The sequence below is a fragment of the Trachypithecus francoisi genome, unplaced genomic scaffold (assembly GCF_009764315.1).
Source record: "Trachypithecus francoisi isolate TF-2019V2 unplaced genomic scaffold, Tfra_2.0 Lachesis_group4, whole genome shotgun sequence".
Taxonomy (NCBI): domain Eukaryota; kingdom Metazoa; phylum Chordata; class Mammalia; order Primates; family Cercopithecidae; genus Trachypithecus; species Trachypithecus francoisi.
The window spans coordinates 47,965,485-47,992,333 of NW_022681469.1; the positions used below are offsets into that span (position 1 = coordinate 47,965,485).

Below are 26,849 nucleotides of genomic sequence, written 5' to 3' on the forward strand. Positions count from 1 at the left end.
ATTAATTTATACAGGCAGAACAATTAAGACCCCAAATAAAAGCATCCTAACTTTACTTGCTTAAAAAAAGTGAGGAAACAACAAAAAATCTAGAAATGAGGGGTAGAATTTTCTGCCTGAAGACTTTCAGTTTACTATGTAAAATGGGAAATATGCAGGGCAATATTTAAATGTTTAATTTTTCCTAAATCTTGTGGAAAGGATACTGTACCTGATTTTGTTTCCCTTTATTTTGTTATTGTTGCCATCATCATAAGTGTCCTGTTTGTTGACTGCTACTCTGTTTCATGACTGTAATGTTTTGTATACTATCTCATTTAATTCTTGTAGCAACACCATGAGGTCAGTGTTACTGCAGTCAGTCCCCATTTTATAGATGAGGAAATGAGACAGGTTAAATAATTTGTTTCAGGTAATATGGTTAATAAGAAATGGAGACAAGATTTGAACATAGTTTTTTGTGTTTAGGGCAAGGACTATTCAAAACACTTCTCCAAGTTTGATTTTTAACTTTAGTGGTCCACGGTAGAAGCAGAGAAATAGATGAGCGTGAGAATGCAAGTTGTTGAGAGAGACAGAGAGAGAATATTTACCTTTCCTCTTCCTTCTTGTTGTATCCAAGCCCTCAACTAATTGTATGGTGGCTGCCCACATTGGGTGAGGGTGGATCTTTCTTACTCAGTCCAGAGCAGATGTTTGGCTTGTTTTGTTCTTTGTTAGTGTTTTTCCTTTTGCTCCTGGAAATCACTGTGACTACTAGCAGGAGTATCTGATACAATCAAATACTTGGAGATATAGGTGGAAACCCCTAGATTAAATATTCTCTGAGATTTCTTCAAAAACTTTATTATTTGAAGTTAGTTATATTTTGATGTAGTCTCTTGGAATCTAGGATTTAAAATATTAATAACATAACAAGAAAATACAGATTCTGTGGCCATATCAAATTATTATTTATGACTTTTAATTTCTACTTGATGGTTTAACTTCATTGATTTGAAAAAATTGCTTGCTGTATTTTTTTTTTTTTTGGTTTTGAGGCAGAGTCTCGCTCTGTTGCCCAGGCTGGAGTGCAGTGGCATGGTCTCGGCTCACTGCAGGCTCTGCCTCCCGGGTTCACGCCATTCTCCTGCCTCAACCTGCCGAGTAGCTGGGACAACAGTAGTTGGGACTACAGGTGCCCGCCACCACACCTGAGTAATTTTTTGTATTTTTTAGCAGAGATGGGCTTTCATTGTGTTAGCCAGGATAGTCTCGATCTCCTGACCTCGTGATCTGCCTGCCTCGGCCCCCAAAGTGCTGGGATTACAGGAGTGAGCCACCGCGCCCGGACGTCGTTTTTTTCTTTTTAATAAAGCTTTTGTTTTTAGTGAATTACAGAAAACTGTGGTTCTTATAGTGCTATAGGAACAGCCTCCCAATTCAAGAAGGTTTTTCTTTAAAAATGTTTTGTTGATATTCATAAGTGTTAGATAAATAAATAAATAATATAGTTTACTGTGTTGTGATTACCATTATTTCATTATGAATAATAAAGCCCTATTCAACTATTTCTAACTCTTAAATTGCCTAACTTGGTGAGACACAAAAAATTTCTTACTATACTTACTTATCTAGAATGTGTTTTCATTGAAAGAGATGTATACATTATTTAGATAATGTATATTCTAGAAACTGTCTGATTTAAATAGCTTTTAAAAACCTTTAATCTTTTAGACTTTATAGAAATATTATTTTCCAACCACTGTTCTGGGATTAGGTGTACAAAAATGGCTAAGACATGGTTTCAGCAGTTGAGAAACTTAGACCTGAGTGAAAAGAGTCCTACCTGTGGGCAGATACCTATTAAGTACCTGCATTGCTATGGGAACGCACATGAGGGAGTAGCTAATTTAAACCTGTGGAGGAAAGAAAAGGTAAAAGAAAACTCTGTTGCTTCCTTTGTAAAATCAACCAGTGTCATTCAGGTGTTGACTGTTGATTCTAATATTTCACTATTGGAAGTTAGACATGCTTCCTTCTGTTTTCTTCCCTTGCATAAATCTTTTGTTTATAATGCTTTACCTTTTGGTTCTAACAATTACAATTAGAAAAGTTGGGCATTTGAGTGATTCTATAAGGGAAAGATGAAGTTAAAATTTGGGTCAATGGAGACTTTTCTATGTCCAGTGTTGGAACACCAAGATGTAATTTTCCAATTTGCTTAAGGGAACTGCAGCATGTTTTATATTTTTATATTTTTTAAAGGCTTTACAGAGGAGTCCCCATCAGATAAGGACTTTGACAAATGACTAGAAGTTTCCAAGTGGAGAAAAAACATTCTTGACAGAAGAAAGTCTGATGATGAGGCATTCAAAGAGTGGGTTAGAAACTGGAGCGGACTTACGAGTCTTCTAGTATGGGGGATAGGGTAAATGGTACTACTGTTAAATAAGGAGGGGAAGTGTATTTGGGGGCTGGAGTAGACTGGAATAGGATCTTTGTTTTGACCTTGTTAATTTGGAAAATCTTTGGAAATTCCACCAATTGATTTTTTTAATTCTTTCCACTAAAATGTGTTAATTACCTGCAAAGTGCCCAATCTCAAAAATATAGGCATAAGAAATAATTCTCAAAACTTAAAAAAACAAGAGCTTATAGATCTTAGAAAGAGAGATAAGGGAATGATTATAATGCACATTTAAATATTATGATAGAAATAATCATAGGATGTGATGGTGAACTTGGGATTTTTGATCTTACGAGTTATAGTCACAAACTTCAAAAAAAAAAAAAAAAACCAGTAAAAGAGACCAAGAAGAACAGTCAGAAATAATTAAATCACCTTTTGTTCCTTCACTATTATGGCAAGAAAAAAAAAAAGAAAAGAAAAACCAAATGCAGTGAAAGTACAATAGGGAGATTTTCTCTTTTTGGTCCAGAGTCCAGATAGTTTCCCTCCAGGTCACCTTTACTGTGTCGGTTATATAGAAAGAAGAATACAAAGAAATGAGGGAAGAGGACCTGTGGATACTGAGGTCAAAGACAGAGAGGAAGAGGGAGATAGAGAATTTGAATGAGAAGTATGAATGAAATAGAGAGTGTACCCTTGTGGAAGCTCAACTTTTAATAATCTAACCTACTGTTGTGATGACAAAAGCTCCGTTCCCTAGCACCATGGCTCAGTAAAGCCCTTTGGACTTATGCTACCATATCGACTCTGTTCCTCACTAGGGAGAGTAGAGAGTACAGACCTGCCTAAAATTAAAATTGTGATGTAGTAATATCAATAATAGAAGTTATTGAGAGGTCACCTATGGGCCAAGAACTACCATTAGCACTTTAAATGAATGATCTTACCAAATAAGGTAGTGTAGTTCACTCTTGAACAATGACGGGGTGAGGGACCCAACTCCCATGCAGTCAAACATTTGTATGTAACTTTTGACTGCCCCACACCCCACAGCTTAACTACTAATAGTCTACTTTTAACCAGAAGCTTTCCTGTTAACATAAACAGTTGAGATTAACACATATTTTTATATGCTATATGTATTATATACTATATTTTTACAATAAAGTAAGATAGAGAAAATAAAATGCTATTAACAACATCATAAGAAAGAGAAGAAGATTTCTATTTCTTAAGTGGAAGAGGATCATCATAAAGGACTTCATCCTCACTGTCTTCATATTGAGTAGACTAAGGAGGAGGAGGAGAAAGAAGAGGAGTTGGTCTTACTGTCTCAGGGGTGGCAGATATGGAAGAGGTGGAAAGGGAAGCAGGAGAGGCAGGCACACTCAGTGTAACTTTTATTGAAAAAAATCTGTGTATTAGTGGAACCATGCAGTTCAAACCTGTGTTGTTAAGGGTCAACTATATGTGTAAAGCCCTTAAACAGTGTCTTGCACATGGTAAGCACTTAATATATCTGGCTATTGTTATTAGACTAGGACACATGGTAAGTACTTGGTAGGTATTGGCTATTATTATTTAATTATTAATTAGATAATAATCATCACCATTTTCCTAGTAATGTATGGCATAATGAAGTTAAATAACTTGCTGAAGATCATATAACTAGAAAGAAATGGAATCATTTCTAAGTTGGAGGTGACAGACTGATTAGTGTAGATATAGCATGAATTACGTAATGATTGGTGCTTGAAATATGATGATGCTAGAGAGGAAAGAAAACATGTGCCAAAAGTAGAAGACATTATGATTATAAAAAGATCCCTTTAGCTTGCTGACTGGTTGGATGAGAAGTAAGAAGACAACTAAGATTTTTAAGCTGGTTGACTGGGAAAAGGTAAACCGAATGTAAGAAAATAAGAAAGGACTGGGCATGGTGGCTCGTACCTGTAATCTCAGCGCTTTGGATGATAAGACAGGAGTATTGCTTGAGGTCAGGAGTTCAAGACCAGCCTGGTCAACATAGCAAGATCCTCCCATCTCTAAAAAACAAAAAAAAAAAAAAAAAAGGAAAAAAAAAAAAAAAAGAAACCAACTTAGCTGGATGTGGTGGTATGCACTTGTAGACCTGTAGTCCTAGCTACCTGGGACCTGGGAGACTGAGCCCAGGCATTCAAGGCTACAGTGAACTATGATCATGCCAGTGCACTCCAGCCTGAGTGGCAGAACGAGACCCTCTTTAAAAAAAAAAAAAAAGAGGCCAGTGCAGTGGCTCACATGTGTAATCCCAGCACTTTGGGAGGCTGAGGTGGGCGGATCACGAGGTCAGGAGTTCGAGACCAGCCTGGCCAATATGATGAAACCCTGTCTCTACTAAAAATAGGAAAATTAGCTGGGCGTGGTGGTGCGCACCTGTAATCCCAGCTACTCAGGAGGCTGAGGCAGAAGAGACTGTCTCAAAACAAACAAACAAAAAACCAAAAAAAACCTTTTTATTATTAGGAAGTGATAACAAATTCCATTTTAATCTTGTTGAATTTTTTATCAGGTAGTCAAGTGAAATGACTAGCAGGGAATTTAAAACTAAGTTAGAGATTTAGGTATTATCTCCAAAGGAGTTGGTGAAAGCTCTGGCAGTGTTTGAGATGTTCAAGGATAACCAGCGTTTTTCAGCTGCAAAACCCTGGATCAAAAATAGTGTCAGGATAATAGCCTCCAGGCAGAATTTTGACATATTTGTCAACTCTTGCTTTGTTGAAAATCTACAAATAATTCCAGGAATCTTTAACAAAAGGCATGCTATTACTGCTCCAGGGACTGGCTGTTGCCCTGTGTTCACTGTTTTCCTTGCTTCTGCCCCGGTTGCTATTGTTGTGTCTCCACTGGCTGCTGTCATCAGCTCCTCAGTGAAGGCGGAGAGCCTCAGTTGTTGCTTGGCACCTTTCCTATCACCACAGAAATGGCCACTTCCCATGGTAGCATTCTTGGAGAGTCAGAACTCAAATCAGCAAGTTACAACCAACTACATCAAAAAGTGGGCTGAGGCTGGGCGCGGTGGCTCACACCTGTAATCCCAGCACTTTGAGAGGCCAAGGTGGGCAGATCATGAGGTCAGGGGATGGAGACTATCCTGGCTAACATGGTGAAACCCCATCTCTACTAAAAATACAAAAAATTAGCTGGTCATGGTGGCGGGCACCTGTAGTCCCAGCTACTCAGTAGGCTGAGGCAGGAGAATGGCGTGAACCCGGGAGACGAACCTTGCAGTGAGCCGAGGTCGCGCTACTGCACTCCAGCCTGGGCGACGGTGAGACTCCATCTCAACAAACAAACAAACAAACAAAAACAACAACAAAAATGTGGGCTGAGGACATGAATAGACAGTTCTCAAGAAAAGATATACAAATGGCCAAAAAGCATATGAAAAAATCCTCATCATCTTTAATTATCAGGGAAATGCAAATCAAAAGCACAATGCAGTACTACCTCACTCCTGCAAGAATGGTCATAATGAAAAAATAAAAAAAAATAGACGTTGGTATGGATGTGGTGAACAGGAAACACTTTTACAATGTTAGGGGCAGTGTAAACTAGTACAACCACGATGGAAAACAGTGTGGAGGTTCCTTAAATAACTAAAGTAGATCTACCATTTGATCTAGCAATCCCTAGCAATACTAGGTATCTACCCCGAGGAAAATAACTCATTATATGAAAAAGATGTATGCTTGCACACACATGTTTATAGCAGCATAATTTATAGTTGCAAAAATATGGAACCAGCCCAAATGCCCATCAATCAACAAGTGGATAAAGAAAACATGATGTGTGTGTGTGTGTATATATATATATATATATATATTATATATACACATACATACACACACACACACACACACACACACATATATATATTACTCAGCCATAAAAAGGAACGAAATAATGTTATTCACAGCAATCTGAATGGAATTGGAGACTATTATTCTAAGTGAAGTAAGTCATGGATGGAAAACCAAACATTGTATGTTCTCACTGGTATGTGGGAGCTAAACTCTGAGGGCACAAAGGCATAAGAATGATACATTGGACTTTGGGGACTTGGGGGAAAATGTGGGTGGTGGTGAGGGATAAAAGCCTACACATTGGGTACAGTGTACAATGCTCGGGTGATGGGAGCACCAGAATCTCAGAAATCACTACTGAAGAACTTAATTCATGTAACCGAACACCCCCTTTTCTTACAAAACCTATTGAAATAAAAAATGAAAAAAAATTAAAAAACAGTGCAAAGGCTGTCTTAGCTCTTCTAATTATTTTGTCCCCCTGTTCTTGCCTCAAGCTTGTTGTTCATTGGCTTTGTCTGTACCCCTGTCCAAATGACTGGTTTCATAGTTCCCCAATCAAATTTTTGTTCCTGTATGGTTCCTGACCTTCAGAAAAATTCTTACACAAAATCTTTCTCAGTTCTTGATCCATTAATCCTCAGGCACAGTTAGACTTCTCTGAATCCTAGGATGAAAGCCCCTTATTAGGCTCAAACTGGGACCAGGACCCTTAGGACATGTGCCCTTTTGCGAAAAGAGAGGTCGAATTGGGAAATCCATACATTTAATAATGATAATCCTATCACATCTTTCTTTTGCCCTCTTCAGTTCTTCATATGACTGTGAAGATTTGTGGATATGACTGTGATTTGGGATTATTTCTTCTTTTCCCCAGATGGAACAATGATGTGTACTACTGTGGAATTAGATTCTATCTGGATATTTTGTTGGGAGGTTTGACTCACTTCTTCCTCATGTTTTTATATTATTCTTAAGGCTTTTCATACCTCTTTACTGGAGTTTACTAAAGATTTTAATGTCTAGCACACGTTCCTTTCAAATAAATATTGGCAATTTATTTTTTTCTGGTTCATCTGTGAAGAATCTCAATGAGCCTTTTTGAAAACTCATCATTTACAGTTACTTTAGAACAGCAATTTATAGAAAGGTACTGTATTAGAAATGTTTTATTTCACTCCACTCAAGCTATGAAGTGCAAGAACCGTGAAGACTGAAAAATACAAATGATAGATGTGTCTCTTTCTCCTTATTTTCTAGCCTTCTTTGAATCCTGGGGGGAGCCAGTCATCTGATGTCGTGCTTTTGAACCACTGGAAAGTGAGGAATTTTGAAGTACACCGTGGTGACATCGTATCATTGGTGTAAGTAACACAGAAGCATACTATATTTGTATATAAAATTATTTATACTTATGCTGATTGAAATGGCAATCCATTGTTAATATCATTGCCAGTTATTAAATTGAATACATGTTAAATATAATGTGTTTTTAAAAAATCAATTTTGCAGTGTAACAGTGCTCTAAAAAGAATTTTTTGTGTTTAAAATATGTTAGGTGACTAACATATTTGGATTGGGTAAAATGTATTTAATGTTGATTAGAAATTATTAAAAATACATGCATTTAGTATTACTTTGGAATATTTTGAAATTTTGCATTTTGGTAAGCAATTTTTTTGTTACCTCAATGTTTTCTTGGTTTGTATAGATAAAAAGTATCCCTAGAAGGTGATAATTATGACATGAGAATCATTGACATTTATGTACATCAGGAGTTTAACTGAAAAAGGAAGTTTGCAAGACTAGTACTGGATGCTTCTGTTTGGGGCCAAAAGGTGGCACTGTTTCACTGTTATAATATTGGGACTGGTCCGGATCAGAAATTTCATTCAGGTCTTAATGTGGAAAAGGAATGTCAAAGTGCATAACTGACACAATGATATAATACGTAGTCCTAGGACATGCTTAAAGGGTTTGGAGGTTTCTGTTTGTTTGCTTTAAAAGTAAATTTACACTAGGAAGACTGCAGCCAAACTTGTCTAATTTCTTCAGGTTTCAAATACTTATAAAAATGTTATAGTATGATTCCCTGTTATGCCAGTTAGGGGAAACAATTAATGTAGCAGTGTTACTGCCATTTGATTTGGCTACAGTAAAAACCTACTACTGGGTAAATACCTTTCCCATTTGTATTTCTGATTCTTGAATTGGAAGGATTTTTTTCTTGTTGGATGGTAACTGAAAATTGTTTGGTAAAAGCACGACATTGTCTGCTTATTTGTACTTAACTTTGGCTAGTGCTTTGTGGAAATAGATATTCTATAAATGTGTTTCTTTCAAGACTATTCTACCAGTATTCATTTGAAGACATATTAACCAACTCTGGTTAGTGACTAATGAAATAAATTCAAGTGGAGTTTTGTATGGCAGACATCCAAGGAGGGGGATTAAATGCTTCTCAGGTTTTGAGTGCTTTTAAAAATATTAACCTGCTCTTTGAAGTGTACTTTTATTTTGTCATTCAGAGTACTATTTTTGCAACCTCCTAAACAACCTTTTCCATGCTGGGTTAGCCTGTCATATGCTCATTATTCTTTTGCCTTTGGTTTGACAAGGTTACATCCTCACTTAGTTGGTGATGGAAAGGATACCCACCCAAGTGAAAGAGGTCACACTGTACACAGACAATTGTGCAGTATTTTTTTTCCCTGTGAGAAACATACTCACTATCTCTAACCAAGTGGACTTGAGTAGATAATTGAAAAATAAAACAAGGTTCCTTGATATTCAGGGTTGCATGGGTTCATAAAAGTACCCTGCCATATCATGGAGTATATTGAAAAGAGCACATTACTCTTTTATGTAAATATTCATAGTGATTGATATTTATTATATACATTAACTTCAAAAATATTCTATTCAAATTGGGATTGATATATAAATTATAGCTATTCCAGTTGAACTGTGTTTTTTTCTGGAGACAGAGTCTCCCTCTGTTGCCTAGGCTGGAGTGCAGTGGTGTGACCTCGGCTCATTGCAAGCCCCGCCTCCTGGGTTCAGGCCATTCTCCTGCCTCAGCCTCCCGAGTAGCTGGGACTATAGGCACCCACCACCATGCCTAGCTAATTTTTTGTATTTTTAGTAGAAACGGGTTTCACCTGACCATGATGGTGATGGTGGTTTCACGAGACCATCCGTGTTAGCCAGGATGGTCTCGATCTCCTGACCTTGTGATCCGCCCACCTCGGCCTCCCAAAGTGCTCAGATTACAGGTGTGAGCCACCGCCCCCGGCCCAGACTGTGTTTTTAGTGACTCAGTTATGCGCTCTATCTTTGTCATGTACAAATAACATAAACTTTCACATGCTTGTTTTTAGGAGGAGCCGTTTACATAAAAGACTGCTTAGTTACTAGTATTACATGTTTAACAACAGATGATCATGAAGCAATATTGTTACTTTGAGAAAGAAACAAAAAATCTGATGCTAAATTCTTGTTTAGCATTATTTAAAGTCTTTCTTTAGGTCAGGGTCAGGTGGCTCAGGCCTGTAATCTTGGCACTTTGGGAGGCCAAGGTGTGTGGATCCCTTGAGCCCAGGAGTTTGAGACCAGCTCGGGCAACATGGTGAAACCCTGTCTCTACAAAAAATACAAACATTGGCTGGGTTTAGTGATGTGGGTCTATAGTTCTAGCTACCTGGGAGACTGAGATAGGAAGATTGATTGAGCCTGGGAGGTCGAGGCTGCAGTACTCTGTGATTGTGCCACTGCACTCCAGCCTGGGTGACAGTGAGACCCTGTCTAAAAAAAAGGATCTTTTTAGTCTTATGAGCAAAAATGCTTTCTAGCCTATATCCGTGTATTTTCATACAAGTTAGAAACTGCTTCATTTTAGAAGATTGATGTTGGTTTGATTACACTTCATAATATACATTTAATTTATGTCAAATATTGAATATTTGCTTTTCTTACATAATGCATCAGTTTGGTTTTAACATAGATGATAATTTTTGTTACTACATTGGAGCATCCTATTTAAGAAATGTGTGACGAATACAGAAATGTGTATTAAAATGTTCAATTTAAAGCTAATTATAAAATATACTTTGTAATTTTGTTTAGAAATTGATAATGACAGTATACTTCATTGATAAGTAATCTTTGAAAACCTTTTTATATTAAAAAAGTATAACCTTTTTATATTAAAAAATCTTGAGACAGTGTATTCAGAATGTGTGGGAATACAACATTTCTACTATAATATTTATGCTTTTCTGGAAAATTTGCAGTTTGCAAATTCTTACTTAAATCAGTAGGGCTTATTCAACTTCATAACCAGAGCACTGATGAAAACAATAGCAATCTCAATAAAAATACTAACACAGTTTATAAGACATGAAGTTTCTAATAATTAAATGACAGTAAAAGTAATATTTTACTTAAAACATAAAAGGTGGCAGTAGCATAGTGGTAGGTGGTATAAGGAAGAGTTGAGGCTGTCTATGGATACAAGGGCAGAAAGACATTATCATCAGAAGTCATAAACAGAGAAAAGCTTGTAAGTTTTATACAAAATGTTCTGATACCGGAGTTGTATGCTCTCCTCATTGTTTTGTGTTATTTGTTTTATTTATTTATTTATAAACAAAGATCATGGTTAACTTTGCAATAGCACTTCTAAGAGAAAGGTTGAATGTATAATACTGATTGCTTCCTGGTTTGCTGCCATTAGAATATGTAGCCTTCAGTTGCCTTTACTAATGAAGCAAAACATTAATGATCTGGGAAAAAAATTACATATGAACCAATGTAACTTCTGCATTACACTGAAATCTTTTCTCTATTTACCAGTTGTCTATGTTAATTCATGTTGCAGAAACACACACTATAGCAAAGCAGACTGTCCTTTCTATTGGAAGGGGTTTTGTTCAGAGTTGGTTGACCAGTGTTGTTTCCTATAGCGTGGGATGTCTGGCAGAGGGAGGTCCGTGCATATTCTTTTTTTGCATATCTTTCTTATTTTTCACTGTCTCTTTCTTTCTTGTAAAAAGTTGGTCACAGTGAAGTTACTGTTTAAGTATGTTATGTTATTCAGTAGCTATGTTTACTTAATAACATTACTGATTGCACAAAATATGATTTGCTGTCATCAAGTCCTCAGTATATGTAGGTGGCATCATGCTCTCTTAGTGATTTACAAACTCATAGTGGTGATTAAGGAGGATCTTCTATACCTTGGAATTGACTTTTCATTAACCTGTGTGATGGCCTTCCTGGCTTAACCTAAGTTACACTATTTCACAATAATATGTCACTTAACAAGTCCATTGGGACAGAGGTTCTTTCATAATAAAGTCCTAAATAATCACATTTAAAATTGTTTTAACTTTATTTTGCTTTTGTTTTGAAGAAAAGTTGCAAAAATAGTATAGAGAGTTCCCATAAATCCCCTAATGTTAACATTATATAGAACCATAGTTCAATTACTGAAACCAGGAAATTACATCAGTAGAATATTATTAGGTCTAATCTATAGACCTTATTCAAATTTCATCTGTTTTCCCACTAATGTCTTTTTTTTGGGCGAAGATCCTACTCAAGATCCCATATTTTCATTTTTTATTTTTTATGTCTCTCTAGTCACCTTTAGTATATGACAGTTTCTTGATCATTGTCTTTCATGACATTGACACTTTTGAAGGGTACTGTTCAGTTATTTTGCAGAATGCTGCTCAGCCTCTTTAATGTTTGATGCCAGACTCTCTTTAAATGGAGAAGCACTAATGTTGATGGCAGTTGCTGAGGCTGAGGAAGCTGCAGCAGTGGGAACCCCTGAATGAGGGAGAAACTGTCTGAGTAGGCAGTAGGGCCAGCTGGGGAGGTGGATACCACAGAGGCAAAGGAGAAGGAGATGGTAGGATTTCTCTTTCAGGCATGGTTTTTTTTTAGTTTCTTGGAACCACATACGTGGGTCATGACTACAAGGGTTCAGGGGTTCTAGAAATAAGTCTACCGAGTCAAATTTATAGCTGCTAGGAAGCAAAGAACAGAGCTGTGTGGGTAGGAGAAAAGGCCACAGTTTATAGAGAGCTAGAAAGGAAGGATGAAGGGATTCCTTTCTCTTCCTTTCCTCTTAATCTGGATCACAGATTTCACTGTATTGAGCCAGTGTTCAGTTCTATAGTAGAAGGTTGGTGTAAGGGAATTCTTTGAATGAGCATGCCTGTAAGTAAGCATTGTGCTAAGTGCTTTGAGTATGCTGTTTTTGTTTAATTCTCACAATAGCTGGAGATAGTATTTTTTAACATAATGAAACAGATTTAGAGCAAGTGCATAGCAAGTAAAAAGCAGGGCCAGAATTTGAATCCACATTCATTTGACTGTAAGCCTATACTGTCTGATAGAGCAAGCACCTGTAGTTATTGAACACTTGAAATATGGTGATTGCTGCTTGTTAAAATCATAATAATTTGGATATATTCTTGCAAATAAATATATTACTAAAATTCTACCTGTTTCTTTTTCCTCTTTTTCTTCTAGTTTTATTTTATAAGAGATTGGGTCTTGCTATGCTGTCCATGCTGGGCATGAACTCCTGGGCCTAAGTGATCCTCCTGTCTCAGCCTCCTGAGTGGCTGGGACTGCAGGCAAAACCAGGGCATCTGGCTGATTCTTCCTTTTTAAATATGCCTAGTAGAAAATGTAAAATTACACATGTGACATACATTTTATTTCTATTTGATAACACTGTGTTTAAATCTTTTCCCATTATACACTGCTGCATCCCTGGAGTGTGTCTGAAGTGAACTAAGATGAAATCCCAAAGTCTGAGATGGACAACTCTAAGGTAGTTGCTATAAAGCAAAGGTAGACTTCTAAAGATAGGTAAACACCTGGTGTTGGTGAGAGTGCTGGAGTGATCAGGTCCAAAGACAGAGAGAAAAAGACACATAATCTATGGTGAGAAAAAAAAAACAACCATAATATTTTTAAAGTATTTACTGACTGCTTATGTTTTTTTGTAGCCATTGGGTTAGGAGTTCTAACTTCACTTTTATTTGATTCTAATTAAGAAAAACCAATAAAGTAGGTATTATTGTTATCCCTGGTTTTATAGATGAGAACACTGAAGCATAGAGAGGCTAAATAACCTGCTTAAGGACATAGTAAATATTAATAAATGGCAGAGCAAAGACTTGAAGTGCCTCACATCAAAGCTGTGCCTTAACCATCATCCTATAATGTCTCCATGTAATGGGGTACCATACTATGGTTGAGTAACATTGATTCTCACCAAAGAAGTCATGCTGGCCCTGGTATGTCTACATCTCTTATTTTACTTCCATTTCTGTAGTCAAATTTCTGATACAGTGGTTCCTGAAATACATTGTAGTCTCCTCATCGATAACAATAATACTGTATTGTGAACATATAGTGTGCATACAGTTTCAACAGCTGGTTTTTGTCATGCTGAACTAATTGCCACTTTCTGACAGATGGCCAGTATAGTGTGGTGGCTGCTTCTCTATCGATAAGTATGAGCAAAGAGTCATAAAGATTTGAGCCAGGGAAATAGATGAAATAGAATAGAGCCTTGGAAACAAAACGAAAGGTTCTTTGTGTCTTGAGTGCTTGTAAATCTTGAAAGGTCCCTTGACCCACCAAGGAAATTAATTGGAACCTGCTAAAAATGGAATTTCATGTTTTGCCCACAGTAATGATAATACTGAATAATCACCCATAATTGTATTAAAAGCCAGTTATCAGTTGAGCTGGGAAAATATAATTGTGTATACTTATCTGTTCTATCTGTACTCATTCCCAATTTTTAAAACCTATGACCAAACATTTTTCTGAGTTTGTAGTTAATATAGTACATTTAGGAACCAAATATAGAAAGACCATGACTTTTACAGAAAGATTCTTTAGGGAGGATGGAGTACCTAGGTTTCTAGTTTTTTTTAAATTGACAGTAAAATGCTGGGGAGGGAAATCCTGTATTGCAGTTTATTTTTGGCACTTTCAATTATCCATAGTAATTTGCAGTCATTACTAAGTATATGTACAAGTGACATTTTTTAAATAAAAAAAAGATAGTATAAGTATTATTATTATTAGATATAGATTAAACTGATTTTTAAATGCTGTTCATAGCCATATAAAAAGTTGGTATCCTTGGCCGGGCACAGTGGCTCATGCCTGTAATCTCAGCACTTTGGGAGGCCGAGGCGGGTGGATCACGAGGTCAGGAGATCGAGACCATCCTGGCTATGGTGAAACCCCGTCTCATACTAACAATACAAAAAATTAGCTGGGCATGGTGGCGGGCATCTGTAGTCCCAGCTAATCGGGAGACTGAGGCAGGAGAATGGCGTGAACCAGCGACACGGAACTTGCAGTGAACCGAGATTACGCCACTGCACTCCAGCCTGGGCGACAAAGTGAGACTCTGTCTCAAAAAAAAAAAAAAATAAAAAAAAAAAAGTTGGTATCCTTAAGACAGTCCTTAATAGCAATTTGTTTTCTTAAGTAGGATAAACTGTCTTCACAGTGCTTATACACTTAATTATGTAATAAGACATTTTCTTAGTTCAGAGACAAACTACAGCTTAGAAGTGTTTTGTAAATTTCAATTTTGAATTACTGAGATTTTGTGTTAATGTAACCATAGGAGATATATATAGCTTCTGCTCATCCTGTTTTATAAATTTTATATCCTTTGAGGTAACTGTAAGTTATCAAAGAACAAAATTATACAGGCAACATTCTATTAAATACTAGTGCTTATGTTTATAAATGTTTTTATTTTTACTTTGAAATAATCTAGTCTCTGAGAACGCTGTTTCTTATATTTATAAAATTGAGTAAGTACAAGACAGCATTTACAAAGGACCTCCCAAATACATGTTAAATATTATATGTAAGGAGTCAGATTTAGCTATTGAGGAGAAGCGTTTTGAATATGTTTACATAATAATTACAACAGAATTAATATTTTAGAGTAGTAAACAGTTTAGGTTTCAAGCAGGAAATAGAACACAAGGCAAATCAACCATCACATAGGTGTGTCAACCTATCTTAAATACTTTTGGAATCAGTAAGGTATAGAGGCATACATAAGGATAGGCCACCGATCAGTCAGTGGCTGCTTTCTATTTCTGGCTGTAAATGGACTAGTTTATTTCAAACTAAGGCCTACGCTGTGAATAATGAAAAAAACAGGATTAAAAAAATGTATATGGCCGGGCATGGTGGCTCACGCCTGTAATCCCAGTACTTTGGGTGGCCGAGACGGGCGGATCACGAGGTCAGAAGATCGAGACCATCCTGACTAACACGGTGAAGCCCTGTCTCTACTAAAAATACAAAAATTAGCCGGGCACGGTGGTGGGCGTTTGTAGCCCCAGCTACACGGGAGGCTGAGGCAGGAGAATGGCGTGAACCCGGGAGGCAGAGCTTGCAGTGAGCTGAGATCCGGCCACTGCACTCCAGCCTGGGCCACAGAGTGAGACTCTGTCTCAAAAAAAAAAAAAAAAAAAAAAAAAAAAATGTATATCTAAGAACGTTGGAGTACTACCAAGGGTTAAAGATCTAAGAATGAAAGGCAACATACTGAAGTGAGCCATGTATTTGTGTCATTTTTCACCTTGGATTCTGTCAATTTGCAGGCAACACAGGCCAAGCTGAGAAGCCAAGCAGCAATAGCTAAGATGGTGAGAGGGTGAGCAGAAATTTTGTCAGTTTCACAGTGCCTGCAAGCTAAAATTCAGGAAGGAGGAAGAAGGACCCTGGTAAAACACTAAGCTTTTCATTGGGATTCCTGTGGGGCTATATCCTAGGAATTAGGAAGAACTATAAATAGGCCACTACTTACAAAAATCAAAATGTATTCTTTGGTAAACCCAATCTTTATTTTAAGGTGGTCTGCCGTTTTAAAGGTCATTGCTCGAAGCAAGAGACATCATGCAGAGTTTCTGTAATTTTTTTTATGCACAGCACTTGGCATTTAATAAAAAATTATACCATGCATGTTAGAAGCCAGGACCAAGAAAAACAATATAAAACAAGATAGGATAGAAACAGTCTCACAGTAATCCAGATATTGGAATGATTAGACATGGATTATTAAATAACTATAATTGGGTAGGTGTGGTGACTCATGTCTGTAATCCTAGCACTTTGGTAGGCTGAAGTGGGAGGATCACTTCAGCCCAGGAGTTCAAGACCAGCCTGGGTGACATAGCAAGACTTCTGTGGTCTCTACTTAAACAAAAACAAACAAATAAAAGCTGGACATGGTGTTGCATGCCTGTAGAATCAACTAGCTACAACAGAGGCTGAGATGAGAGGGAGGATAACTTGAGCCTTGGAGATCATGGCTGCAGTGAGCTATGATCTGGCCACTGCACTCCATCCTGGGTGAGAGTAAGACTCTCTCTCCAAAAACAGAAAAAAATTATAATCAGTATATTTTTAAAAAACTGATGAAAAGATGAATAATTTCAGCACAGAAGAATCCATAAAAGTAATTTAAAGAAATTCTAGAAATAAAAACTGTGACTGAAATGAAGAACTCAGTAGATTAGTTTAATAGAAAATTAGACACAGCTGAGGAAAGAATTAGTGAACTGGATGATGGGTCAATTAGAAAGTATATAGAATGGGGTATGGAGGGAATAAAAGTATGGCATATACAATCAATAGTGTAAATAGTGTAATAGTGAAAAAGGCTGACCACCATCTAATTGGAGTCCCAGGAAAATAGAAGAGTAGGGATTGAGGACGAAGCATTATCTTAATAGATTCAGGCCAAGAGTTTTCCAAAATCAATGAAAGACATCAATCCACAGAATGAAAAAGCACTAGTGGAATAAATACAATGAAAGCATATTTACGGTATGCGGCAGTCAAACCACTGAAAACCAAAGAATATAAGTCTTTTTTTTTTTTTTTTGAGACAGAATTTTGCTCTTGTTGCCCAGGCTGGAGTGCAATGGTGCGATCTTGGCTCACTGCAACCTCCACCTCCTGGGTTCAAACGATTCTCCTGCCTCAGTCTCCCGAGTAGCTGGGATTACAGGCACGCACCACCACACTTGGCTAATTTTGTATTTTTAGTAGAGACGGGGTTTCTCCATGTTGGTCAGGCTGGCTTGAACTCCTGACCTCAGGTGACCTGCCTGCTTTGGCCTCCCAAAGTACTGAGATTACAGGCGTGAGCCACTGAGTCTGGCCGATAAAAGTCTTAAAAGGAAAAAAGACATATTACCTTCAAAGAAGCAAAAATATAGCTTACTTTTCAACTGATGGAAGACAGGAGATAACTGAATGACATCTTTAAAGTCGTAAACGAAAAAAAATCAATCTAGAATGTTGTACCTGTTGGAAATATTCTTAAAAAATGAAAGAGAAATGCATTCTTTTTCAGATAAACAAGCCCCTAGCACATGCTCAATTGTTCTTTTGGACTTCCTGTACAAAACAAATTCAAAGGGTTAGGAATTTCTAGTTGGTAGCTTCAGAGCATTAAGCCCCAATTGTGGTGTCCCTTCTGAGCCCAGGATTATGTGTGACTGCACTCGTCACATTGCCATGAAGCCAGCCCTGGTGGTTGGTAGAGGGGTGGACACTGGACCTAAGCAGGGCCAATCAGAGCCATTCCTGGAAATGGATATATAAATATTAGGAATGAAAAGTTCTTTGTTGTGTTAGAATTTGAACAATATGATCTGTAGAAAATCAGTCATATTTCCTTAAGGATACATCAGTAAAATATGAGGCAAGTGTAATAATTAGAACTTTGGTTTCCATGCTCTAATTCCCTGGATAGTGAATATAATAAGATGATATATCCATAAATAAGTTACTTTACATTGCCAAAGGGACAGATGTAAATAAGGCTACTAATCAGTTTACCTTAAAATAAAGGTTATCCTGGATTATCCATGTAGGCCCAGTGTAATCACATGAGCCCTTAAAAACAGAGGCAGAAGTAGTAGTTAGGGAGATGCAGCATAGGAAGTCAGAGATCCAAAGGACAAGAAGGATGCAACACATTGTTACAGCCTTTGAAGATTCAGGGACCATGGGCAGAGGAAAGCAGGCTGCCTCTAGAAGCTAAGAATGACCTTCACTCAAAAATCAGCAAGGAAACAAGTACTTCAGTCTCACAACTACACAGAATTTTGCCAACAGCTTAATGAGCCTGGAAATAGATTATCCTGGGATTTCTAGATAAGAGCGTAGACCCGCTGACACCTTGATTTTGGCCTTGAAAGATCTTAAGAAGAGGACCTAGCCAAACTTACTAGACTTCTGTCTTAGAGAGTTGTTAGATAATAAACAGATGTTATTTTAAACCCCCAAATTTGCTGTAATTTGTTACAGTGGCAATAGAAAATCATGTTAAGCAATAAAAAATACAGACAGTTCTAAAACCACCTTTACTATGTACAAGGAAATGTACTTTTACAAAAGATTATTAAGTGTTTGAAAACACCGATTTTATTTACAGAATTGACTAATTTAAAAAGTATTATTTTCTTTTCTGTGAAACAAATCTGAAAGCCTCTATTTGCCAGTTCTTCAGTACAAGACTATAGGACTAGGCTTTGGGAGATCTTGTTTCTGCTTTGAGTTGCATCATTTTTAACTGGCTGAGTAAACCTGGACAGGTTATTTTAACTGTTCTTGGATCAGTTCCATCATCTGCAGAATGAGAGGTACAGACTAGTTGATCTTTAAGGTCTCTTTCATTTAAAAAATGCATGAAAATAGCTTTAGGGATCAAATGGAATTGTTAGGAAGCTCAACATAAGAATTAATCCCTCAGGATATCAGAAAACTATGTTGCATAGTTTTAAAGTTGGAGTCAAAACTGACTTGACATTTTTTAAAGAAGAAGAGCTATATTGACACATTAAGTAGAAGTTCTGGAACAGATGGGAGACTTGGAACACCAGGTCTTTATTGGTGAAAGACATCAAATGAATATATACTTATCAAGATTATATCTGTAGTTGCAATTATTGAAAATTGCAAACATAAACGTTGTCAGGTAGACGTTTTAACAGAAGGATGAGATCAAAATCCTTTCCTATTTATTTAAAATTACTCAAAATAAGATAGTGGTAGAAATCTTTGTTTTCTCATTTCTTGTAATTTATTCTGGGAGTAGAGTTTTTAATATTCTAATGGTTAATTTTGTTCTGGTTATCTCCATCTCTCTTGTCAACTTAAGATGTATTTCCCACCGGTAAACACAGTGTCCACTGGTTCTTGCTAAATAAAGATATCATAGTCTATATTCTGCTTCATAGTTTAGGTCTTGGAGAAGTGGAAGAAATCTCTCAACTAAACTTAAACATAACCTTATTTGATCCAAGGTCAGTAGATACCTTTAATTTTTCTTTTTCTTTTGGAAAAAAAAAGGAACTGTTTTGGTGAGTAGAGGTGGCAAGGCTGGGAAATGTGTCTGTAGCTGATAAGAAAGGGAAAGGGCTTAACATGACATCCACCAAATTTTACAGTGCCTTGGACCTCAGGAAAGTATTTCTTTCCAAGAAGAGAGCAGGAATGCCTTTTTAAAAAATTGTTTATTTCCATTAATGAGAAACCTCAACGACCCATGAAAGGTTATTCCTTTGCATTATCTAGTGACAGATTTACTCATACTCAGAGGTTACATTAATATTTACTGATGGCACAAGTATAGGTTTCACTTTATTAAAAATTGTATGGATGTTGGAACTGCTGTTGAAGAAGCTGACTTGGTTTGATTTGGCTATGGATATGATAATTATAATATGGCTTTCTGTACTTTTAGAAGTCATAAGTTACATTGCAAGGATTTGTGTATTTGGATTGCTAGAAAGTTACAATATCGTATTATGACAGTACAGTAGAAAACATTTCAGTGTGAAGAATAGTATGTCTCACATAAATTTCACCATAGAATTAAGTAAGAATCATTAAAATATTCCAGGTTTATTAAAAATTCATTATTCTACTAGAGGATCTTTAAAGAGCAATAAGAACTTGAAGAAATAGTAGGAAAGCTTTGGTAACAATGACACTGTGCTAATTGAGTTTAAAGAAGATAAAGAATGTATTAACAGAATGGATCCAAATTTGGCAAAAAAGATTTGTAATAAATCAAGGGGGGAAATCAGTTAATAAAGAAAGAGGCCAATTATCAGTGAGGGGAGGGAGTGTGTTTCCTGATTCTAAATGAAAGGTTAAACTACTTGGGTGAATTTCAGTTTAACAAAAAGGAAGAAAAGCAGTATGGATAATTAGGCAGTAATAAGATCATACTGGAAAAGAAAGAAAAAAAAAAGAAAACTGCCTCAGGTGCTAGGGGAATATTGGCTAATGAACTTAACCTCCTGCAGTTATCTTTGAATATTCATTTTTGCTTTAGAAATGGGAGAAGTGATGTTTTTAGTTATTTTCAAGGAGGTATGATTCTTTAGCACACTTGATCATATTGTGGACTTAAAGAAAAATCATTTCAACTTTTATTTTAGATTCTGGGGGCACATGTGCAGTTTGTTACTTGGGTATATTGTGTGATGCTGAGGTTTGGGGTATAATTGATCCTGTCATCCAGGTAGTGAATATAATAGCCAATAGTTAGTTTATCAGCCCTTTTTCCCCCTTTTCCCTCCCCCCTCTAGTAGTCCCCAGTGTCTATTATTGCCATCTTTATGTCCATCAGTGACCAATGTTTAGCTCCCACTTATAAGTGAGTACTTGCGGTATTTGGTTTTCTGTTCCTGCGTTGATTTGTTCTTAGGATAACGGCCTCCATCTGTGTTCATGTTGTGGCAAAGGACATGGTTTCATTCTTTCTTATGGCTGTGTAGTACTCCATGGTGTATTTGTACCACATTTTCTTTATTCAGTCCACTGTTGATGGGGCACCTAGGTTGATTCCATGTCTTGGCCATTGTGCATAGTGCTGTGATGAACGTATGAGTGTGTGCATCTTTTTGGTAGAATGATTTATTTTCCTTTGGATATATGCCCAGTAATGGGATTGCTGGGTCAAATGGTAGTTCTGTCTTAAGTTCTTTAAGAAATCTCCAAACTTCTTTCCACAGTAGCTGAACAAATGCTATTAAATGCTACTTATTGCAAATATTCTCTAGAATATTGATATTGAATCTACCACAGATGCTTAAGCAATGTAATGACTATCAGCTGTCAGTTATTCTTAACATGAAGTAGGTTGACAGAAACACGAGCAATGTGATTCAGTCTGCCAGTATTGAAGGAGCAGTGATTCTCTGTAGCTCCATGCTGGATTATGCCTTGCTAAGAATAGTCAACAGTGGGACACTTAGCATCTGCTATATAGTGAGCTGAAAGGGGACATATACAACCAAGGAAAACTTGAAAACTTTTAAGGATGTGGTAAAGCTCAGGTTTTAATGACATGTGGCTCTATACTCATATTTTTTTGTATTTTGTATTTTGGGGAAGGCTGCCACATAGGAGTCCAGATGGAATAACTTTGAAATAGATGAATACACTAACTCCAGTTATGTGAAGAGGGGCCACAAACAGTCGGGCAAAGAAAAGAAGACATGCAGATCGCCACGGAAAACTCCTCTATGGAAAGCATAGTCACCCTGTGCATAGCTAACTGTATTAGCTAGATTTTCACCATCCTTTTTATTTATGTGATAACATTGAAATAATAGCAAATATTCAAGAAGTGGAATTGATATTCTTTGTTTTTATTACTTTTAATAATGTCATTTTGGAATGACAATAATAGTTTTATTTGTTACAGTACATATAGGGTATATGTACAAAATAAAATAAGTATGTTACTTAATCAAATAATCTTTATTCATTTTTAGCAGCACTATTTGCATTTTTTTTTTTCATTTTCGTTTTTTTTCTTTTTAGTAGAAGAGACTTGGTTTCGCCATTTTGGCCAGGCTGATCTCAAAATCCTGGCCTCAAGTGATCCACCCACCTCAGCCTCCCAGAGTGCTGGAATTACAGGCATGAGCCACCGCATTCAGCATAGCACTATTTTTGGAACAATATTTCTACAAAGGAAATAACTACCATGACTACAATAGTTACTAGCTTATTAAGATGTCTCATAAAAATTAAGTTTTAAAGTTTCAAGTGATGTTTATTTTTCAATTTCACGTGGAGAGCATGAAAAAACTAATTTTTTAAATAATTGTGTCTTAATGAAAAGCGTAAATACATTTATAATTGTTGGAGTATTGAAGAAATTACAGCTAAAGATTTTGGTTGGTTATAATTATTGGTGATTCTGGAACTGTGGTTGACCTACAACATAATGGTTGAGTGTCTGAAGATTTCACTGGGCAAAGCAGAATTTTAAATCTTGCCAGAATTTGAAATACAGTATATCATCATATACTTTAGCTATATTTTGAATATAAGTCTTAATTTTGTATGAATATTACATTATTGAGCAACATGAGGCCTTAATAAATTACCACTATTAAATGGCAGATAATAATATAATGGTTGAGAGTAATTTCTCTGAACTTTTCCAGATATATTTTCTTAGAACTTTTTTTTTTTTTTTTTGAGGCGGAGTCTCGCTCTGTTGCCCGGACTGGAGTGCAGTGGCCGGATCTCAGCTCACTGCAAGCTCTGCCTCCCAGGTTTACGCCATTCTCCTGCCTCAGCCTCCCGAGTAGCTGGGACTACAGGCGCCCGCCACCTCGCCCGGCTAGTTTTTGTATTTTTAGTAGAGACGGGGTTTCACCGTGTTAGCCAGGATGGTCTCGATCTCCTGACCTCGTGATCCGCCCGTCTCGGCCTCCCAACTTAGAACTTTTTTTAAAGAGATGTTACTTGAGAGGAGGATATTCTCTTTAAAATTCATGTGGAATTGATTGAAGTAAATTCAGAGAGAGTGTGTGTGTGTATGTGTGTGTGTAAAGAGATGTTACTTGAGAGGAGGATATTCTCTTTAAAATTCATGTGGAATTGATTGAAGTAAATTCAGAGAGAGTGTGTGTGTGTATGTGTGTGTGGGTGTATATATATATATATATATATATATGCCCAAAGTAAAACAAAACAAAACTGAATCATGAGTTGACATACCTTACAATATTTGTTAAATTACAAGTTGACTGGTGAACAAAGGATACTCTTAGGGAGATTGTGATTTTAAGCTTTTTTTTTTTTTTTTTAACAAGTCATTTTATTGAATGTGGTGTAGAATAAGATTGTATATAACAGTTAAATTTTCACTGACATTTCAAGTGGTGGAATAATAGAGGAAATATACCCAGAGACTAGGTTCTAGTCTAGGTTTTGTTTCTAGTAACTAGGTGACCTGAGTAAGCCACTAAATTAGTTAGGACCTTATTTTCTTAAACTATAAAGTCATGAAGTTGTCTTGGGTGACCTCTTCATTAACTTTCACACTAATGTGATCTATATAGGCTGGCTCTGATGGGACCTTTCTGAGTCCTGTTCTTCTAATTTAGTATCTATTCTAGAGGATAACATTTTGAATGTTCAGAGACGTTCAAAAGAAATACAATGTGAGCCATATATGCAATTTTAAATTGTCTAGTAACACTTTGAAACAAGTGAAAAAAGAAACAAGTGTAATTTTAATTTTAGTAATTTCTAACCGAATATATCTAAAATTATTTCCACATGTAATTAATATTAGAATATTAATGAGATATTATACCTTTTTTGAAATAAGGTCTTAAAAATCTGGTGTTGGTTTCATTTGGCACATCTCAATTTGGATTAGTTGTATTCAAGTGTTCAGTAACCACATGTGGCTTTTGGCTACTGTATTGGACCTTTTTTGCTGCTAAAGTTATGGCATCTTTTTATCTATATCCATGAATCAAATGTAGAGACTTTAGAGTCAGCTTTAATTACCTTTCGTTTTCTCCTCTCTACTCTATACAATAATGACAGAGACTTGCATTCCCTAGAATCTGTCAAGATTTACAGGTAAATCAGTACATTTTGCTCTTATTTCTAAGCATCTGGAAAGAATAGTGATGTTTATTTCCAAACATCTGGAAAGAGATATTTCTGGGAAGAAGCATCTGTGAATCCTCTCCAATTCCTTAAGTCACTTACTCCTTTAGTTTAGTAAAATCAGACTTCTATCTCTAATATTCTACAAAAACTCTTTGGAAAAATTCTCAAATCTTCTAACTGCTAAATCTGATGGCCACGATACAAATGTTTCTTCGTCTCTTAGCAGAAATGCACACTGTGAATACTTCCTCCTTGAAGCTTTCTTGCCCTTTGTTGTATATTACATCCTTTTTTCTTGGTTCTGTTTTAGCTTTGTCTGCTTTTGTGGTTCCTTTTTTGGCCCTCTTCTGTTTTCCCTTTGTCCACTGCTCTTGACTTCTTGCCTTACCTGATTTCTTTTTGAAGCATCATACCTGTAATTTTAGCTCTCTATTGGATATGTGTGTATGATGATATTCCTCAGACTTCTCAAACCCAACCTAGCCCATACCAAACTTGTTTTCTTCTTTTGATTACTATTTTGATTCTTGGCATCATATTTAGTTACAAGTCAAAGTTAGAGACTTCACTTCCATCTTTAACTTCTAGGATTTTCTGATCATCTGTATCCAGTTAGACACTGAGTCTTTTTGGGTCTACCTGAAAAATATCTATTGAATATTTTCCTTTTCTCCATTTGCAAAGTCCAGGTGCCACATAGATCTCTCCTTCGTTGACTGTGATATGTTTTCTCTAGTACATTTTCCACATTGCTAGCAGATTTATTTCCAACATAATTTGGATAATATCACTTTCCTGCTTAGAACTTCTGCTGATTCCATTTTCTTCTTACATTGCATATGAGTCCTAGACTGCTGTTCTATCTTTAACTCTAGACATTCTCTTTTATAGTTCTCTCTCCTCTAAAAGTCAAGACTTAAAAATATTTCAAATGATGAGATTTTAGGCTTCTTGATGGCTACTGGGAGAAACTAGCCATCAAATATGGATAGTATGGCCCCTAGAGCACCGCTATACTCATAATAAATGGGCCAGTATGATGTATTTATGTGATACCCATAATTAGGTTAATAAGCATGTTTCTTTTTTTTTTTTTTTGTAAGTAAATCCCCGTATGGATATTTTGGCTCCTGGGAGCAAGAGTTAATAACATCCAGGTAACAATGAATGATGTATGTTTTATTTACACACATGCTTTCTATACTTGGAAACTAATATAGAGGATTATCTTGGTTAAGCTGTACAGCTCAGCTGACTTTTATAGGAAAACAATAGATCCCCTGAGGTAATACTAATGTAAGTAAAAAGTAACTTTGGCCATTAGTATATCTAGTTGGGATGAGAAAGAATGACTTTAATTGTTACCTATTTACTAATGTTTTTACAATTGGTTGTTTCCTGACCTCTTTATTCTCCTAGCATATTTAATTGAGATGAGATGAGATGTTAGTTCTCTGAAGTGCAACTTATTTCTTTCTTAGCCAAATCCTGTTATTATTAACCTCATTTGCCTTAGCTGACAACAGGCTTCCCTTAGGCAGTGTAAGCATTGATGCTCTGAGGAAGAGGATAAATATTAATTGGAGTGTACTACTTCTTGGAGACCTTTAAGAAGTCCTAAATAGTCTGAGAAAGTGATTTTTGCTTCTGCTTCAGGAGTGTTTGTTTAAATATTTAATTGCTTAATTTGAAAGAATACTGGAGGTCATAAACAGTAATGAATATATTGTCAACTGGAATATTTTTGCACATACTCAGAATGTTTTGCCCCTTTCTCAAAATTATAGCAAGGTAATAAACAATGATCATATTTAAAAGAGTAATTAACCTTAACATCTCTGTAATCCCAAGGAAGTCTAGACATGAACTCAGGAGTTGGCATATTGTTTTCAGTGTACATACCAGCCATCTTTGAACATTTATTCTGTAAAATGACTTGTATTATGTTTGAGTATGAGCAGTGTGACTCACATAAGTAGGAGAAAAGAAGCCAAAAACTGCAACAAAATATTCCCTTTGAAATGAATACCATCTTTTACAGAACTGAATATATTTCTGGACCGTATATAGAATTGGAAATTTTAGAACTAAAAGTTTTTAAGAGCTTACTATGTGTCAGGAATTGTTCTAAATACTTTACATATATTACCTCATTTAATCTTTCCAATAGCACTGTGAGGTAAGAACTATTATTTTATAGTGAGGAAACTGAGGCACATAGAGATTGGGTGACTTGCCCAAGGTCACCCAGTAGGTGCTGGGGTGAGTATTTACACCAGGGCCTTCTCACCTCAGGGGCTGTGTTTTGACCACTTGGGTCTTCTGCTAATCAGTGATTTAATCTGCTCTTTGGTCAATCTGGTTTTTTACTTACGAACTTTCCTGCTACTACTGTTAGCTCATACTTAGTACAGTTGTCCCTTCATATCCATGGGGAATTGGTTCCAGGGCCTCTCAATTGTACCAAAATTCAAGGATGCTCAAGTCCCTGGTGTGAGTGGTGTAGTATTTGCATATAATCTATGGACATCATTTCGTATACTTTTCTCTAGATTACTTAGGACACCTAATACAATGTAAATGCTATGTAA

The 26,849-nt window shown here is 36.4% G+C and overlaps 1 protein-coding gene across 12 annotated transcripts in view; it reads left to right on the plus strand.

Moving 5' to 3' along the window:
• IMMP2L (inner mitochondrial membrane peptidase subunit 2) overlaps positions 1-26,849 on the plus strand; it is a 926,645-nt gene that overhangs the window by 73,477 nt on the left and 826,319 nt on the right. For 10 of the 12 annotated variants that reach the window (XR_004433250.1, XM_033194421.1, XM_033194426.1 and 7 more), the window contains one exon: positions 7,498-7,601. Coding sequence is in view for 11 of the 12 variants with exons in the window: in XM_033194421.1 (XP_033050312.1) it covers positions 7,498-7,601 (104 nt within the window). In the remaining variant the exon portion in view is untranslated. Of the gene's footprint in view, positions 1-7,497; positions 7,602-21,726; positions 22,027-22,158; positions 22,211-26,849 lie in introns of those variants that run through there. The other 2 variants (XM_033194431.1, XM_033194430.1) reach the window with 2 other exon arrangements.